Raw genomic sequence first — 19138 nt, 5'->3', positions numbered from 1 at the left:
GGATTTATTCATCGCTACACACCAGGTTTTATAATTGTACTTTAATATTCAATGATTTGAAATATCTTCAGGCTACTTCACAATGTTCGTTTGCAACCTTTAGTTGACAATCCAGGTACACAACCATGCACTGTTATTTGAAGTTATCCGTTGTGTCATGAAACGCAATTATTGACCTCCAATGTATGTGATTATGTTTGGGCGCCCAGTTAGCGCTGGAAAAACGATCAATACATCCCTAATATATAAACAAAACTTCACTTACTCTTTATAGGTCAAAATTCCTTGCTCTTTAGAAATAGTGGGGTGTAGCGATATCAAACGTGCTCATAGGTAAGTTTCAGGCGGAATACACCATGTGTTTTGAAAATATTTACGAAAGTCGCTTCATTCAAAACCAGTGTGACATTATTTCATTGAATAAAGATCTAGTTAGTTGAAGGACCAAAGTGTCGTTTCCATTGTTATGATACACATCATCACAACAAGCGAAACTTGAGTCATTAGATGAAATTCTTTTATCTTTTGTGCTCTACAGTTTTTACACACTGGTTTCGTTTATGAACTTGAGAAGTATATTTGGGTAGTTACTTGTCAGTTTATCTTTTTATACTACTTTTATGCCTTCATTCCTCAGTAAGATAATAGAACCCGAATCAGTCAGCTACTGGTTAAATCTCAAAAACCTAAACCGATAAGTTGCAGCTACAACTTTTTATGAAACTTAATCAGTAAAATCCCTTTATATATTTTTGGTTTTTCTAAGTGAATATTTCTTAAACTTAAGAAAGCACTATTGATATATCCTTACACTAATTAGTTAAAAGTCGATAGACTGCTTTATTTCCATGTTCCTAAATTGGTTAGTTTGGTAGTATTTGTAGTTTGAAACCAGCAAATTAATTTATACTTGATTGACAAAGTAAATATTCAGGTTCCTTATTTACTGCCTATGGTTCTTGGTTGTTTACTGTCAACTGTTACTTTTTTATGATTTTTTGAATGGTAGAAATTAATATGTCCATATATGCTTATGATGCTGAGAAAGATATGCAAGTTTCTTCCAATATATCAACTGTAGCATCATAATAATCCACTTTATCATACTTTTCAGCATCATTTAGTTTAAGTAAATACATCTTATATGTAAAACAGGTTCATATGTATGACTTTCGTTCCATCTTTTTTTAATTTCCAAAGTTAGACCCTGAAATGGTAAAGCACCATCCAAGCTATCATCAAGTTAAATTGGACACATGTCGTATGACAAGTTTAATGCCTAAGGACTCAAATCCCGAAGAAATTGAAAGTATGCAACAAATTGTTACTCGTCTAGTGATTTCTGTATTAGTGGATAACCCTTCTTTACATTATTATCAGGTACGTGTAAATATACCTATGCATATTGGTCTTCGCTGCTTAAATTTAAGGTGGCTTATATTTATATAAGATTTTCAGTCATCTAATTGGTTACCAGTTTTTATACTAATTATTTCATTAAATAGCATCTTTAAGAATATATGTTCCTTTAACTGTAGTTGGCAGTATGAAGTAATTAATATATCACAATTTGTTATTAACACACGACCCATTAAATGGTTTTCTTATTTACTTTCCTATCTAGTTACAATCCAAAAATGTTATTGACCATTAAATTAATTACGTGTATTTTACTTATTACTTTCTAACTACATCAAGTAGAGCTCTATACCGTCAATATGCACTACATTTCCTAATTTTCTTTTCCATAAAAATAAGTGAGGTTTTCATCAGCATCTCATCATATGTATTTCAAATCCTTAACTTAAAATCTAACTTGATGTAATTATTGCTTTAGTATCGTTGGGGTATTTCAGTTATCCCTATAACATAATGTGCGTCGTATTTCAGCAATTTGTGGCTGTTTTCTTTGTTGAACTTGGTACTTGGGGTTTTTTTGGAACATGCAAGTAATGGTAGCAAAGGATTGATTTCACTTCTTCTGAACTATCTGACTCTTTGATCCATAGCAGTTGGTCTGTTCTGGACCATACAGTTAGAAGTACAATAAAATATAGCTGTATAACTGTCAGAATAGTAATGGTGATTACAATAAGATTATTAAATTTATTTATTAGAAGTGATTTGATAGTGATAGCAAGTCATTTCGGTCTAGAAATGTAGTCATGAAAATGGTTTTATGATAATGAAAGCTTAGAAACAACTGTATAATCAACTCAACTGACCAAAAATTGGAAGATAACACACAGTTTTAGAGTAGAGAGTTTTACAGCCTTCGGTGGGATTTCCAAACTTGCATTTTAGACAGCGAGTAGTGGAAGTTCATACTGTTCCTATTAATAATACGAAGTTTATTATTACCATTAGCATACTAGTATTGAATCAGTGAAGTTAATTCTTTCAAGATATTATTTTACGATAAATAGAAATACACAGAGAAGGCATATGTTATAATTCAGTTGCAACTATAAATTGCTAACCATACTAAATGTTTTACCAGTAACAAAATAGAACCACAATAAAGATAATCGTTGAATGTAACAGATTATTTGCAAAGTATGTTGTAAGTTCAGGAAATGATTTATAACTCTCATAAAACTGTCTATGTATGATATTACTTCATGATTTTTATTATAATTGGTGTTGACAAATTTAGATCAAATATTTCTCGTTCAACATATTTTTAACTTTTATTATATTTGAACGCTTTTTTGACTGTTCAGTTTGTTTTACTGCTGTAATAGAATTTATCATTTATTCATTTTTCATTTTTGATTCTCATCTTTATTTTTAAGGGTTTCCATGATATTTGTTATGTATTCTTTTCCGTTTTGGGTGAAAGAGAATCTCGAATGTTACTGAATAAATTGATCCCAACTCATTTCAGGTAAATATTCATACCGAGAATTATTGCAAATATTTTTCATTGTTCCTTAATAATTAGATGTTTTGTATTGTTGCTACGTTTAGATAAGTTTTGATACAGGATGACGGTGTTTCAGGTTTGATATCATGAACAAATACGTAACAGGTAGCGATCGTGAACAGTGGTGGGCAACGAAAGCAAAAGAGATGGAAAAGACAGTGGCTGTAGGTAACACCAGACAGCTCTACAGATAAATAAAAGAAACGAATTAAGAAGTCAAATGTTAGTGAAACGACCTGGGAAAAAGACGACACTATTATCTGCTCTCAGCCCAGACGTTTAGAACGATGGACGGAACACTTTAAGGAGCAGCACAACTGGTCTTCAGCTACTCTCCAACTACCGACCATTCCCAGATAGCTTGAATGGAACATTGAAGTATGTCCCCCTACTCTATCTGAAGTTCACAAGGCTACAGTTAGTCTGAAACGAGGAAGAGCAGCAGGTGCAGATGGATTGACTCCATATGTCTCTAAGTATAGTGGTCCAGTTTTAGCGATCAGGTTGATTAATATTTTATCTAAAACCTGGGGATTGGACGTGATCTAATCTGACTTATCTCAATCACTGATTGTCCCAATATATAAGAATGAGTCAAAATCATCCTGTGATAACCATAGAGGGATTAGTTTGACTAATATAGCATCTAAAATACTAGCGTCAATAATTACCGGACGTCTAATAAAGATTCGTGAACTGGAAACACGAGAAAGTCAGACTTGCTTGAGACGTGGTCGTGGCTGTATTGACCACATATTCACCATTCGTCAGATTTTAGAACACAGACATGCTTGTCGGTGTCCGACAATGGTGGTCTTTCTTGACTTGAAAATAGCATTTGACTCTGTAGACCGAGAGGTTCTGTGGCAGTGTCTGTCATTGAAAGGTGTACCTCAGAAGTATATAAACCTTGTGCAGGCTCTTTACCCGCACTACTAGTCGAGTGAGAGCTTATGGTGAACTGTCATCTGTTTTTGCAACCTTGAGTGGTGTCCATCAAGGCTGTCCACTATCTCCAATTTTGTTCAATTTCACCATAGTCCTACTTCTGATATTACATTCTCGTTGTCTGAATTTTTGGGAACTGATCTCCTACCAGGAGGTCCACTTATCGACTTATAATACGCATATAACATAGTCCTGTTTGGTGGAGACGCTGATAAAACGCAGAGTCTTTTGGTAGCACTGAGCAACAATGCCAGAATTTTTGAGATGCGTTGCTCCCCATCTAAATGCAAATTGTTGCTTCAGGACTGGCCTGCGTCGATAACTGTGTAGTGAAGCGAAAAACAGGTGAGGACAACCGAATTATATTTAATACAAGATTACCGAGTTATTTAGTAAAATAAAAAACCATACTACAATACTTAATTTGAAAAATGTTCATTGATTGTCTCAGACTTCGTTGTTCCTGCATTTCCATACCAACTTTTCTATTCCCGTTCTTCCCGTTTTGATCTCAATTTTCTGCTGCCAGACATTATATTCCCGACTCGCGTCATTTACTACTTATGTCAGTATAAGTAGTACACTCCACACTCTTCCCCCCTTTTACTATGCTATTCTCGCAGTCTTTCCGATCTCCGTACCGCTGTCTTGTTTGGTGCTGTTCGTGACTCGCACTCCTGATAATCTTGAAACCATTTCTGCAGTTGAATGGCATTTACGCGCTTCCGTTTGTCTTCTCTCCGGATCGTGTAAACCGAGCTACGTCTTTCCATGACAATGGTCTGTTCTTCCCACTTCGAAATCAGATTTCTTGACCCTAATCCCCCTGCTATGTTATTTTTCCGTTCTCCACACTTTACCAGGTCCACCACTGCAAAAGACTTCCACGTCCACCTCTGTTGTTCCGCCTTCTTTGTGTCTGATATTTGTTTCTTTCTCACGTCCCTTACTGCCACCCTCCTCTCTTTTCTTAACCTTGTTGTCGTCCACTTCTGTTCAGCGGGTGTGAGAACACGGCTCACGTATTCCACTACTCTATCAGACTGACTCAAGACGACACCTATACCATGATCAATTGCGTCTGTGGCCACTGTAAACGGTTTCTCGGGTTCAGGCAGTCTGAGTGTCATTCTGCGGTCGTCTAGCATGTTTTTGATTCAGTTGTACGTTTGTTGGGCGGTCTCAGTTCATGTAAACTTAGTGTTGCTCAACAACTTATTTATTTATTTATCTGAACACAAATATTGGTACAAGGGGGCACCAAATATATATGCGCCACACCAATAACCTATATAGGGGTGCTGCTATTTCGTTCTTGACAAACCAACTGTAGAATACCGCCCTTCCCAAGAACTGTTTCAATTTCCTTTTAAAATTAGGCACTGCAATGTTCTTTATGGTTAGAATTTTCTCCGGCACTGGTTTTATTTCTCCATTTCCCACTTTATGCCCTAACAACGTGACGCTACTTTTCGCTATCTGCGTCTTGTCCTTATCAATTTCAAGTCCGAATTCTTCAGTTCGCTTTAAGACCACTTCCACATGCTTGTCATGATCTGTTTCTGTCTGGCTGTACACAACCACATCGTCGCCATGCACCTCGACGTTACCTAGATCCTTGAGCAGTAGCGTCATTGATCTTCTGAACCTAAATGGTGCACCCACCAACTCGAACGGCACTCGTCTAAATTGATACTGTTTATCACGTCCAGTAAATGCTGTCTTGTTTCGATCGCTCCTTTTTATAGGCAGTTGCCAATGACCTGACCGCAAATCCAGCACTGTAAACGTCGTAGCATTCTGCAGCCGATCTAATGTTTCCTCCACTGTCGGCATTGCACAAGGTTCCAGTTCTGTTATATTATTCAGTTCTCGAAAACCGACACAAAATCTGTACTTCCCGTTCGATTTCCTTACCAAGAGTACCGGCGAGCTATACAAGCTGTCCTCTTCCTCAATTATACCTCCTTTCAACATCCCCTGGACCTGTCGATTTATCTCACCCTCTAAATGCAAGAGACGCGACGTGTTGCAAATATGCTTGCTCGATCGTTCTTTATCGGGATTTTGTGCTTTAATTTGTCAAAAAATCCGTACGGCCGTCCGTCTCCAGTAAACAGTTTCGTATATTTTGTGCACAACTCGTTAATGTTTGGTTTCTTCGCCGAAACATCCGTTGCCACTCTTATCTCAACCACTTCGCTAATTTCATGTATTGGGAATGAACCATACTTTGTGACCACCTTACGGCTTCTTAAGTCAACTATTGCTTTTACTTCTCTCAGGTAGGCTGCTCCTAATATCGGTCTCGATAAACTTGTGGTTACGACGAACGGGAAATTTATCTCAGCATCACCCACTTTTACGATACTGTTAGACACACCCAACACCTCTCACATGTGCCCTCGAATGGTGTGAACTGCTACTGTACATGGCTTGAGTCTATTGAATTGCTCTTTGCCTGTTAACTATACTGCTGCCCCTGTATCGATCAGACACTAAATCTCGTTCATTTATGTTCACTCTTGTGTAGAATACCCCTCTGTCTACTAGTGCAACAACCCCCAGATTCCTAGGGTAGAAAGAACACTCGTGATAACGTTTAAAAATCTACGTCTTCGTCTTATTGGACAGTTTATCTTCCAATGTGCTGTCCCTCCACAAGTGTAACACTTATCATTCCTTTTGTGATTCACTCGTATTACCGCAATCTCACGCTGCAGGTCCTCAATCTTCTCAACACTATTTATCTCCTGACTTACGCACCCAACCGGAGCTACTGTTCGGGCAACCTTCACTAGCTCATTGACATCCATAGGTCGTGCGGCGTTTACTAGTTTAAGCTGCTGGGAAATGGTTACAGTCACGCTTTCGATAAACTGCGACGCCAACAGCTGTGCCTCCGACTTCTCATCCAGATTCGGCAGCGCGCGGCGCAACAACCTGGTAAGCTCCGCAGCCAGCACCAGTGAGTCACTATCGATCGACAGCTTCGCTAACCGGAACTCCTTCAGTGCTTCTTCCCTGTCCACTGGGCTGACGAACTCCGCGGTCAACCGCTCCGTGACCACCTTCCATGTCGTCTTCCCGTCAACACTGAACTTACGAACTAATTCTTACTTCCTGTACTATATCCTTATACACAATCTTTCTTTTATATATCACTTTCATTGAAGTAACTACTATGGATTACGTGTTTATCTCGTCTTAATAAGGTATGGCAAACTGGAACGATGCATATATATGCCTGGTCCTACGTTGTAGCTGACTGACTGACTGAACAGGTAGCGGTTTATCATACTTCATATGAACACTTAGGAGAGAAATCTGAACAGTGAACTAAAGTTGTTTAGAATTGGACATTGAAGTATTGTAACATTATGATGTGTGTGGATTAGTAATTTCTTAATAACGTTAAGTGTGCAAAGCACAAAGATATTACATCACTTTTTTAAACGGCTTATATCACCCTTTTATTTCCATACTACACTGTATCAATAATTATTTATGTAGTTATCAGGTCTTATGCTATATATGTTTTAAGGAAACCTAAATGTTTTTGTGCTATTTAGATACTTGAAATTTATTATTTACTGAATAAAATAGGGGTGTGGTTGATAGTGGTAGTGGTGGGGAACCATTTACATAGGTTTAAATAAATTGCTAATGTAATTCGTGAAGGTTATTAGCCTTTAGATTAAGTATCATGGTTACATATATGTTAACCTAATGACTGGAGACCACGTGGTAACAAACGTCAACGCCTGGAAACATTTAGAGGATTCAGGTGGAAATAAAGCAGTTGTATTGTTGAACACATGAAAATATTTACTCGTTTGTTTTATTTTTCAAGTAGTGTTGGGCTAGTTCATGATGTCTGCAAAGCATTGCTGTCCATCAGTTAGAAATCTTATAGGTATAAAATAATTTAACTTCTTTCAGAATTCAGAACCCAGATAATTTGAAGCACTTTTATGTACAGATGCAGGAGATTAGTGTGAAACTGAAATGTCTCTGGTTGGTCAGCTTTATCAATAGATTTTGTAGACACAGATTGATTTATCTCTTCACCTCTGTGAGGACTTGAGATTGAAATGTAAACCATAAATGAGTTTTAGCCATGAATAAAAAGTGTTCATTAGCCTAGAGTCATTAAGAACTTCATTTGAATTCTATTGATACTTTTTGAATGGGCTTACAGAACTTAGAAGTAGTATGGTCAAATCATGGGGATGATACATAGCAATAATAACTAACGATCTGAAGATGTATAAAGCTTATAACTGGTAACTCGCTAACCATAACTAAATTAAATTTGCTTAATTTAATGTTGATTGATTAAGCAGATATATTGTAGTTTCATGTAAAAACTTTTTTAATATATGAGTAACGTTTGTTAAAATGAACTTGCAGAATAACCTTAAATAGTTAGCTAGAATTATGAGTCAACTAAATGTCATGTATATGTATATTTGTCCAAATGTTTTATGAGTTTTTTTTACGATAGCTACTGATTAATTTTTGTTTTAAATTCCCATTCTCAATAGTTTGTTCATGCAGAAATCTATGGATGTAACTCTCGAATACATGCAATTGATATTCGCCTTGTTAGAACATGTTTCAACTTCTGTACTGAATAGTATAGAATCTGTTGAGTTAGGCCCAGATTTCGCTATTGCTTGGATTATTACTTGGTTTGCTCATGTTCTACCTAATATGGATGATGTCAGACGCCTGTTCGATTTATTTTTAGCAACAGATCCTATCATGTTGGTTTATGTTTCAGTTGCTGTGAGTTTGTATTATTTAAAAAAAAATAGGTTATCGAAGTAGATTTCACTACTTCTGTAATGTAATAGGATATTAAAAAGATGGATAATAAAAAGTTGATATATCATTCTCCAGAATTTTCTTTATGGATTCTATTCTGGAAAGTTACCTCATACTACCTTGTGACCTTTTGTTATAATTTCTCTTATTATGACCTAGTTATTCCTATTGCTTAGTAATCTTGGACACAAATTCACTCGACAAATCCTCAAATCAGAGCATGGTTAAACAGGAACTGAATTACATTCCAAATAAAAAAGGTAGATGAAAGTAAGAGTTAAAATAAGAAAACCGTTATTATATTTATAGTTTTTGCACGAGAAGATTCTAGAGTCTTTCCCAAGTATCCACTAGCGCTGATTGGATAAGAAATAGCCAGACTACTTGGTTGGGGTCCGTGTGACTATCGTAACCAATGATTAGAGACTCTGGATGACATGGCTCAGAATCGATCACAATGAGGTCGGTGTATACACTCGCTGTCTTCCCTTAAACTAAGAGATTAAAATCATTTCATATCTTTCTCCCTGTACTATATCCTTATATGCAATCTTTCTTTTATATATTACTACCACTGAATTAACTACTTTTATGAATCCGGTGTTCATCTTGCTGCGCTAATGAGGTGTGGCAACTTGGACCTATGCATATATGTGCCTGGTCCTACGTTGCACCTGACTGACTGAGAGTCAGCGTGCCCCAACATAATACTGCACGGAACGTGCTTTAATCCAATCCATATTCCGCTAACCCCTTTAGTCAAAATCAGTTATGGATTTTTAGTGTTTTTTTTTGTAGTAATGACTATGATTAATGACCTTTAAAATTATTCAGGCTTACTTTTTAAATTTATCTTTATTATGGATACATGAAATTATTGGAGACTGACCCGTTTATCAATTGTTTCACATTTGTGTACTGCGTTTTTATTGTATACAGACGAAATAGTTTTGTCTAATGAACACTTGAACCTTGATTTAGTTTTCTGAAAACTTGTTTTTAAAAGTTTCAAGTTGTTCAGTAATATGTGTTTGAATGTTGGCGCTAAATTTGTGTTTTAAAATTTGTTCACATAAACTCCCAAAGTATTTTATATAACATCTAGGGTAAATTGTGTAATAGTGTTGAATATTTTCACCTCCTGAGAGGATAGATCAGTTACATTGGGCTGGTGGTCGATATGGTTTGATGTACTCCAACTCTTGAGTTCGGGATTCATCGATATTCACTGTTATGACTAACAGTGTCCGAAGTTAATACTGATACAAAAACTTATGATACGCAAGCTCCCAAGCGGCTACTGATTGAGAAGACTAAGAGTGAAGGTGGAAGTTTATTGAATTAAACCGAATATATATATATATATATATATATATATATATATATGTATATATATATATATATTTCACTCCTTGGAAAATAAAACCATTTTTCGACCAATAACATCCACTCGTCATTCGGAGGTTTTTGATTGCTGCAACTTGGTCTTCTCATTTAGCAGTTTTGATTATCCCACTGATCATTCGCCACCTATTCTCTATTTGAAAAGTTATTAAAATAAATCAAGTATCTTGTTTATCAATCCTTACTATCTGTCAGACAACTTCAGAAAATCAATGTTGCAAAACACCTCGAAACGACTTTAAACAATAGATTACGTAATAGAACCCTTAAGTAAATAGATTTCAAGTTAAGCGTGTAGTTTGGGAAGCGAGGGATAAAGTGGTTTACAAAGTTTAAAAACCATTAGTTGAGAAAAGTGTAATATTTAATGAATTACAACCACCTTTGATGTGTATTGTCGAGATGAGCGAATTCTTAATTATAATCCTTTCATTGATTGTTGACTTTAGAATTGTAATTTACCTGAGTTACTATTTATAGATCATTGGGAATATGACTCAGATATGAGTATTATGTATTAGAGAAAGACATTCTGAACCAATATCATTCTTACTAAAAACAATATTAGGCTTCTTAAACATTGAAAAATCAATGTTGAAGAAAGGTTTTAGTTGATTTTCAGTCTACACTTTATACATAGTTAGTTTTCATTTTTTAGTGAATTTGAACAGTTTAAATTGTTTAGTGTTATTGTGGTGCGTGCTACTTATATTGATATAAGTAGTATATAACGTGAGTCAAAAGAACGTAATGTCTGGCAGCAGAAGATGGAGAAGATCAAGAAAAGAAGAGCGAGAAAACAATGGAATTTGTAAGAAATCGCATGAACAATGAAATGCGAGACATTAGATATGATAGAATGATATTTTGCAAATTAACGATTTACTATATGGTTTTTCTATTTTACCAAGTAATTCTGTAATTTGTCCTAAATACAATTTGGTTGTCCTCAACCGTGTTCTTCTTCACTACATTTGGTGTCGCTGCCTCCACTAAGGATGAAGATTCCGTGGCCGAAGGAGTTTGAGGACGGAGATGTGCTGAGCTTCCTGAAGGAGTTTGAGGCCGTGGCGGAGCTGGTGGGAGTGAAGGAGCCGAAGGCGAAGTTGGTGGTGCTGGGGACGCTGCTGAGAGGCAGGGCGAAGGCTGTGTATGACAGCTTGGACGGTGCTGGCGAGAAGACGACATGGGAGGCAGTCACGGAGCGGTTGGCGGCGGAGTTTGACAGCCCAGTGGACAGAGAGAACGCGCTGCAGAAGTTCCGGCTGGCGAGGTTGCCGGTCGATGGTGACCCACTGGTGCTGGCTGTGGAGCTTACCAGATTGTTACGCCGTGCACTGCCGAGTCTGGATGAGGAGTCGGAGGCACAGTTGTTGGCGTCACAGTTTATCGAGAGTGTGCCTGCCACCGTCTCCCAACAACTGAAACTGGTGAACGCAGCGCAACCGATGGATATCAGTGGACTGGCGAAGGTTAATGACGCAAACAGTAGCTCCAGTCGGGTGCGAAAAGCAGGAGATGAGTAGTGTCGAGAAGAAGATTGAGGAGCTGGAGCGTGAGATTGCAGCAATACGAGTGAACAATAAAAGGAACGATAAATGTTACGCTTGTGGAGGGACAGGACATTGGAAGTTAAACTGTCCAACAAGACGAAAACGCAGATATGTTAGACGTTACAACGATTGTTCTTTCTATCCTAGGAATCTGGGGATTGTTGCGTTAGTAGACAGAGGGGCAGTATATACGAGAGTGAACATAAATGAGCGCGATTTAGTTTGTCTGATCGATACAGGTGCAGCAGTATCGTTAATAGGCAAAGAGCAATGTAAGAGAATCAAGCCGTGTACATTAGCTGTCCACACGATAGGGGGCCATATGTTAGAGGTGTTTGGCGTATCTAACAGTATCGTAAAAGTGGGTGATGCTGAGATAAATTTTCCGTTCGTCGTAACCACAAGTTTATCGAGACCGATATTAGGAGCAGATTTCCTAAGAGAAGTAAAAGCGATAGTTGACTTAAGAAGCGGTAAGGTGGTCACGAAATATGGTTCATTGACAATACACGAAAGTAGCGAAGTTGCTGAAATAAGAGTTGCAGCGGATGTCTCGTCAAAGAAGCTAAACATTCACGAGTTATGCAAAAAGTATGCCAAACTATTCACTGGAGATGGGGAGCCGTATGGATATTGTGACAGAGTAAAGCACGAAATACCGATAAAGAACAGTCGAGTAAATATATTTGCAACACGTCGTGTCCCGGTGCATTTAGAGGCCGAGGTAAATCGTCAGGTCCAGGAAATGTTAAAAGAAGGTATAATTGAGGAAGCGGACAGTCCATATAGCTCGCCGGTACTCTTGGTAAAGAAACCAAATGGAAAGTATAGATTTTGTGTCGACTTCAGAGAATTGAATAATATAACAGACCTGAAGCCTTGTGCAATGCCAACAGTGGCGGAAACATTAGATCGGCTACAGAATGCCACGGTGTTTACAGTGCTGGATTTACGGTCAGGTTATTGGCAACTGCCTATAAAACAGAGTGATCGAAGCAAGACAGCGTTTACTGTACGTGATAAACAGTATCAATTTAAACGAATGCCGTTCGGGTTGGCGGGTGCACCGTTCACGTTCAGAAGATTAATGACACTGCTGCTCAAGAATCTAGATAATGTCGAGGTATATGGCGACGATGTAGTTGTGTACAGTCAAACAGAAACAGATCACATCAAGCATGTGGAAGCGGTCTTAAAGCGAATTGACGAATTTGGACTTCGGATTAATAAGGACAAGTCGCAGATAGCGAGAAGTAGCGTCACATTGTTGGGACATAAAGTGGGAAATGGAGAAATAAAACCATTGCCGGAGAAAATTCTTACCATAAAAAATATTGCAGTACCTAATTCGAAAAGGAAGTTGAGACAGTTCCTGGGAAGAGCGGCGTTCTACAGTCGGTTTATCAAGAATTTCAACGAAATAGCAGCACCCTTATATAAGTTATTAAGCAGCACCAAGTTTACGTGGACTGAGACTGCCGAACAAACGTTCAACCGAATCAAAAACATGCTAGACGATCGCCAGATGACGCTCAGACTGCCTGAACCGGGAAGACTGTTTACAGTGGCCACAGACGCGAGTGATCATGGTATAGGTGCTGTGTTGAGTCAGGCTGATAGAGTGGTGGAATACGCGAGTCGCGTCCTCACACCTGCTGAACAGAAGTATTCAACCATCGAAAAGGAGTGTTTAGCGATCGTGTGGGCAGTGGAAAAATGGAGACCATACCTTTTAGGTAGACGATTTCACATTGAGACCGACCATAAACCCCTGCAGTGGTTGAAAACAGCAAGAGACCCCCGAGGGAAGTTGGCGCGATGGATGATACGCCTGCAAGAATACGATTTCAGTATCGGCCATGTTCCAGGAAAAGAAAACGTAATGGCAGATTACTTGTCAAGACCAGACATGGAAGCCGACCTGCCATTAACAGCATACGCGGTGAATAGTTTAGAGGGAGACCCATTAGAACTCGTCCGGCAGCAGAAAGCTGACCCTAACCTTCGAGAGGTAATCAGAGTGATAAAAGAGGGAGCAGACGTAGATAAACGAACAATGGACAAGGAGGTAATAACGCTGCTTCGGCAAAAGGACCGACTGAGAGTGAACTCATATGGAGTGCTGACCTGGCAGGACGATGATGAAAATTGGGTGGCGGTGATCCCGAAAGACTGGCGGCGCAAAGTGATACACGAGTGTCACCAGGTAGCACATACAGGCATCGCAAGAACGACGGACTTACTACGACAAAGTGCATACTGGCCGAGCATGAGAGAAGATGTGGCTGAATACGTGTTAACCTGCCAGCAGTGTCAGCTAATGAAAAGCGATCGATACACACAACCGCCATTACAGTCAATCCCAGTAACCGCAGTCGGTGATCTATGGTCGTTGGATGTGATGGGACCGTTTCCACAGACGGCGAGCGGTAACCAGTACCTGTTAGTGATGACGGAACATGCTACACGTTGGGTAGATGCCGTACCCATTGCAGACCAGCGGGCAAGGACAGTGACCGAGGTGGTAATCCGGCATATTGTAGCGTGTCACGGAATACCGAAGATGATATTAACTGACCAGGGTCCCTGTTTTGAAAGTGACGAGTTTAAAGCCCGTTTAAAGCAGTTTGGCATCAAGAGAATACGAACTACACCGTATCATCCTCAGACAAACGGGCTTACAGAGAGAAACAATCGGACGTTAAAGGAATGGTTAGCATCAAAAGGAGGAAATTGGGAGAAAGAGTTATCATTGATTTTGCTGGCACATCGTTCCTCCACACAAGGAACAACCAAGAAGTCACCTTTCTTGCTCATGTATGGCAGACAACCACGACTTCCAATGCATAATAAGACCTGGCCACAACAACAGAAGTGGACGACAACAAGGTTAAGAAAAGAGAGGAGAGAGGCAATAAGGAACGTGAAAAAGAAACAAATATCAGACACAAAGAAGGCAGAACAACAGAGGAGAACGTGGAAACCATTTGCAGTGGGGGACCTAGTAAAGTGTAGAGAACGAAAAAGTAACATAGCAGGGGGAGCAGGGTCGGGGAAGCTGGCCCCAAAATGGGAAGGACCGTATGTTATAACGGAGAGACGCGGCTCGGTCTACACTATTCGGAGAGAAGACAAGCAGAAGCGCGTAAATGCTAGTCAACTACAGAGATGGTTTCAAGATCATCATGGGTGTGAATCACGAAAAGCACCAAAGAACACAGCGGTACGGAGATCAGAAAGACTACGACAGCAACTTGTTGAAAGGGGGGACGAGTGTGGTGCGTGCTACTTATATTGATATAAGTAGTATATAACGTGAGTCAAAAGAACGTAATGTCTGGCAGCAGAAGATGGAGAAGATCAAGAAAAGAAGAGCGAGAAAACAATGGAATTTGTAAGAAATCGCATGAACAATGAAATGCGAGACATTAGATATGATAGAATGATATTTTGCAAATTAACGATTTACTATATGGTTTTTCTATTTTACCAAGTAATTCTGTAATTTGTCCTAAATACAATTTGGTTGTCCTCAACCGTGTTCTTCTTCACTACATTATTACTAAGGTTTTGTAATTTACTGTTGTTGATATTCGGGACTGCAATTGGCCGGTTTCTATTTTGGAAGTTTACTAGAACTTGTGATATAATGCTGTATCAAGGCAGTCCGTTTACGATTCATACATGGTAGTTGAGACTAATCAATTACAGTCCTGAATATCAACAGTGTGAAGTTGCAAGCCCTTATTGATACCTTTATACTTATTGAAAAAGTTAGTGGCCATGTAGATTCGGTTGCTCAATGGATAACAAATTGTCCGTTTGAAGCTAAACACAGTGATTCCAAGTTTCTGTGCAAACATTATGTATGGTAGTGGAAGTAAATATGATTGGCCACTGAGCGTGGACAAATAGGTACACAGCTTATTGTATATCAAATATGTAATTTCCTTTCATTCTATTGATATCTACCACGGACTCACTGCGAGTGATTGTTTGTAATTGTGTGGAGTAAAGTGTTGTCTAGAGTTACACTGGTTCTCTATTTGCGATTGTGAATCGGGTATATGGTATGACGTGATCTAATCTGTGTATAACGTGTAAATCGAGTATTCAATCCAGTGGTAGTATAAACTCGGTCACCAGTCTTATCGTACTATATCGTGGAACGAGAGGAAAGATTTCCATTAATCCGTTATATCACATCAACACTGAAATTCAAGTACATCCAGCTAATGGATCCAAAATGCGATGGAACGTTCCCGCTGTATTCTATTGCTAGACACGTTCCAAGAATATGAAATGGTTGTATATTGTCTACTTTTCTGTTTTATACACTTTCCATGATTATTTTTTTACTCTTTAATAACCAATAAACTATTGTTGATTTCGTCTTAAAATTAAAAATATCCCCCTTTTCATAGATAATTACTATCAGTGCCAAAGAAGTGGAATCAACACCGTTGGATTTTGCTCTTTTGTATCAAACACTTGCACGTCTACCTAAACTACATCCTGTTGAGGAGCTTATCCGTGAAGCTTTAAAAATTTACATCGATTTAGAACCAGACAAATTGATTGAATTAGGCAATAAACGTATTCTAAAATATCGTGAGCAAAAATTACTAAACCGATCACCAATAATACGTCAACCATTTTCAAAATCTACAAATAAACATATATTATGGGGATTAGTTACGCAGCATCAAAGAACTATTTTCTCTCTTAGTCTTATCGTCGTTGTCATTAGTTATTTATTAAATAAAAGTTTAAAAGACTAGAAAAAAAAGATGAAAAAAGACCTAGTTATTACTGTTCATAGTTTTGTAATAAAGTTGATTATTTTCTAAGTTATTTTGTCAATACTTTATTCAACTTTTTCAGAAACTTCTCTATAAATATATTTATTATTTCTTGAAAATGCGTTCAATGCAAGCTGATGTATGAAGTAGGTTCACCTCTTTTTATTTCAGAAATCTTTCTTCCCTTCTTTTTTTCACCCTGTTTTATGTCTTTTTATATTATGGATATTCTATGTCTATGTAGTATTGTTGGTGAATTGTAGGGTAGATAAGGAATCTGTTTGATTTTTCTCCTTAGGAAAATTTATGATAATAATTTGATTATTTATTTTTATTATATTTGTTTGTTTTTTTTGATAAATAAATTTATGGAACAAATATTTGTTCTGATATGATAAAAGACACATTGTTTCAACTAATTTACTGGTTTGTTCTGCCTATTAAATGAACGTAATATATTGTTACATTCAGAACTGGTGTCTCCTAGAGTTAATTCTATTAATATAAAATGCGTGATTATCTTCATGATGCAGGTGTAAATCGAGCAAATTTCATAAGCTTATTGGGTGATGAAAATATTCTTAAAACTAGTCTACACATCATTTGACATTTATTTATTTGAACACATAAACACTGGTACAAAGGTGCACCGAATACATATGCGCCAAAAAGTCACTTGATTTGTGTGTGGGCTGTGATACTGTCCGGGTGCCTACGCCGAAGCAGGTGGTTTTCTTAGGAGGCCACTCCCCCAACCTTTGACCTAAAGGTCTGCTCTACAGGGCAGTGGAGCAACGTCAGGAGATACAATCCTATGGTAGCCGGTGACCGACTATTGGTTCATATGCCGTTTGTTCTTTCAGGATCCTGGAGCCCATGTGGATCATTGGTTTGGAATCATGGTTTTCCAACTTTCCCAGGTGGATCCTCAGTGTCCACCGATCCGGTTAAAGCTCCGGACATAAACTCATTTCATCAACTAACTAGTTAAAGAAGTTGAAAATTAGGTCAATAAAACAGTCGATGTGAATAAATATTTAAAGTTTAATCATACCTACTGAAAATAATAACTGATCACTGAATCACCTATATAGGAATTCTTAAAGATCATTTTGCAGAGCCATCATTCTGTTTTTTCATTTTATAATCTCGTGTATCACTTAGAAAGCTTTACAAGAATACTCTGTGTACATGTGCAATATAAATTTATCAGAAGTTTTTCCTTATTCTCATTATGTGAATGGTTTCCGTCGATTTAACTTTTCGATTCCATATGATCATTAATTGTTCTCAAATCTAATCATCCAATTTTAATATTCACTTTTGTTAATTCATTCATCTCATTTAAAATAAAACTTCAAATTAATGTAGTGCAATTCAAGGATAGCTGACTTCAACATCAATTATTTGTATACCATAAAATAAATTAAAGCGCTTTGTTTTGTACCCTACTCAATTTATGGTTATTCCCCTATGTCTACAGTTTATTTACACTTCCTTAAAAATGCATACAAGGAGTGAAGAATGGTTCAATTATGATGTGACGTCAGCTCATGGAGTCGTTGACTTGTTTTAAGCCATGTTGATAAGTGCCGACTACTTGGTCAAGGTGTACACAGTAATCACAATCAGTAGTTGAAGTTTTCAGGTACAGCTCAGAATTAGTCACATTCTCTTTTGTTACGCTAAGTAATTCTTTCTTTTCGAACTGCAATTTGAGCCAATGCATATTTGCATTATATCTTGTTTTATTTGTAACTGTGATGTAAGAGGTGACTCCAGTGACTAAAAAATATTCTGACTTATACTATTCAGTTTGTCGTTACTATTCTTAAAAGCAATTTATTGTTTATTCACTTCCCTAGATTTGTCTGACATCCAGTGAACTTTAACGTTTTGCTTCATACGACAATGAAATTAATCCGTATTCCATCATTTATCATGGTGACTAAATTTTATTTACTATTGTTATTCTTTTTGGTGAGTTCGGATAAAAATGTTGTTTTAAATAACAATCCATCTGATTTTTATCAACAAATAAATGCTTGGCCAGATTTTCAATTGGCAGCATTCACTGATTTAAATGCTGATCGTCGAATGGATATTATATTTGCCAATGGCGATGGTTCGAAATTATTTGCTGTTCTACAATCTGACAATAAAGGTTTTCAATCCACTTCACCAATACTATCTAGTGTGAGATTTTCTCCACCTGTTGAAATAATTGGTAATTCTTTGTCTAAGCCTGTTCGTGGTGTTGCTACTTCTGATTTCAATGGAGATTCTCGGACTGATCTTTTACTAGTCACCGGTAGTTCAGATAGGGGACCATTTGATGTATATGTAGCTTATGGCTCAAGTGGTGAATATCGTGGGAAATTCGGTAAGTCTACAGTGATATATATTCTGTGTTATGAGATCATATGTTTTTATGATTTCTGATTCCTACACAAATCAACTTTATTGCGACTCAAGAAAATACAAGTTAAATCAATAGACAACAAATCTTGTTTGTGGAGGTTTGAGTTGATAGTTCAGCCCAACTACTCATATTGATTGATTTTAAACATGACCTTTGACAGAAGAGGGAATACATGCGTTACTAGTATTTGAACTTTAATATTTTCTAAGCATTCCTCGGTTTCGATGGAACAGCGGAGGGAGCAATGCTAGAA

General features: G+C 37.6%; 1 protein-coding gene across 2 annotated transcripts in view; it reads left to right on the top strand.

The window, feature by feature from the left end:
• The window catches only part of ITFG1 (T-cell immunomodulatory protein), a 46158-nt gene that overhangs the window by 4499 nt on the left and 22521 nt on the right, over positions 1 to 19138 (top strand). For both annotated transcript variants that reach the window (XM_051212118.1, XM_051212119.1), the window contains exons 2-5: positions 1205 to 1380; positions 2796 to 2887; positions 8422 to 8665; positions 16086 to 18846. In XM_051212118.1, coding sequence (XP_051072257.1) covers positions 18375 to 18846 — 472 coding nt within the window. In that variant the 5' untranslated portion in view covers positions 1205 to 1380; positions 2796 to 2887; positions 8422 to 8665; positions 16086 to 18374. The remainder of the gene's footprint in view (positions 1 to 1204; positions 1381 to 2795; positions 2888 to 8421; positions 8666 to 16085; positions 18847 to 19138) is intronic.

This window comes from Schistosoma haematobium, chromosome ZW (genome assembly GCF_000699445.3).
Source record: "Schistosoma haematobium chromosome ZW, whole genome shotgun sequence".
Classification (NCBI taxonomy): Eukaryota; Metazoa; Platyhelminthes; class Trematoda; order Strigeidida; family Schistosomatidae; genus Schistosoma; species Schistosoma haematobium.
The sequence above is the reverse complement of the archived record's forward strand: the minus strand, read 5'-3'. Positions and strand labels throughout refer to the sequence as shown.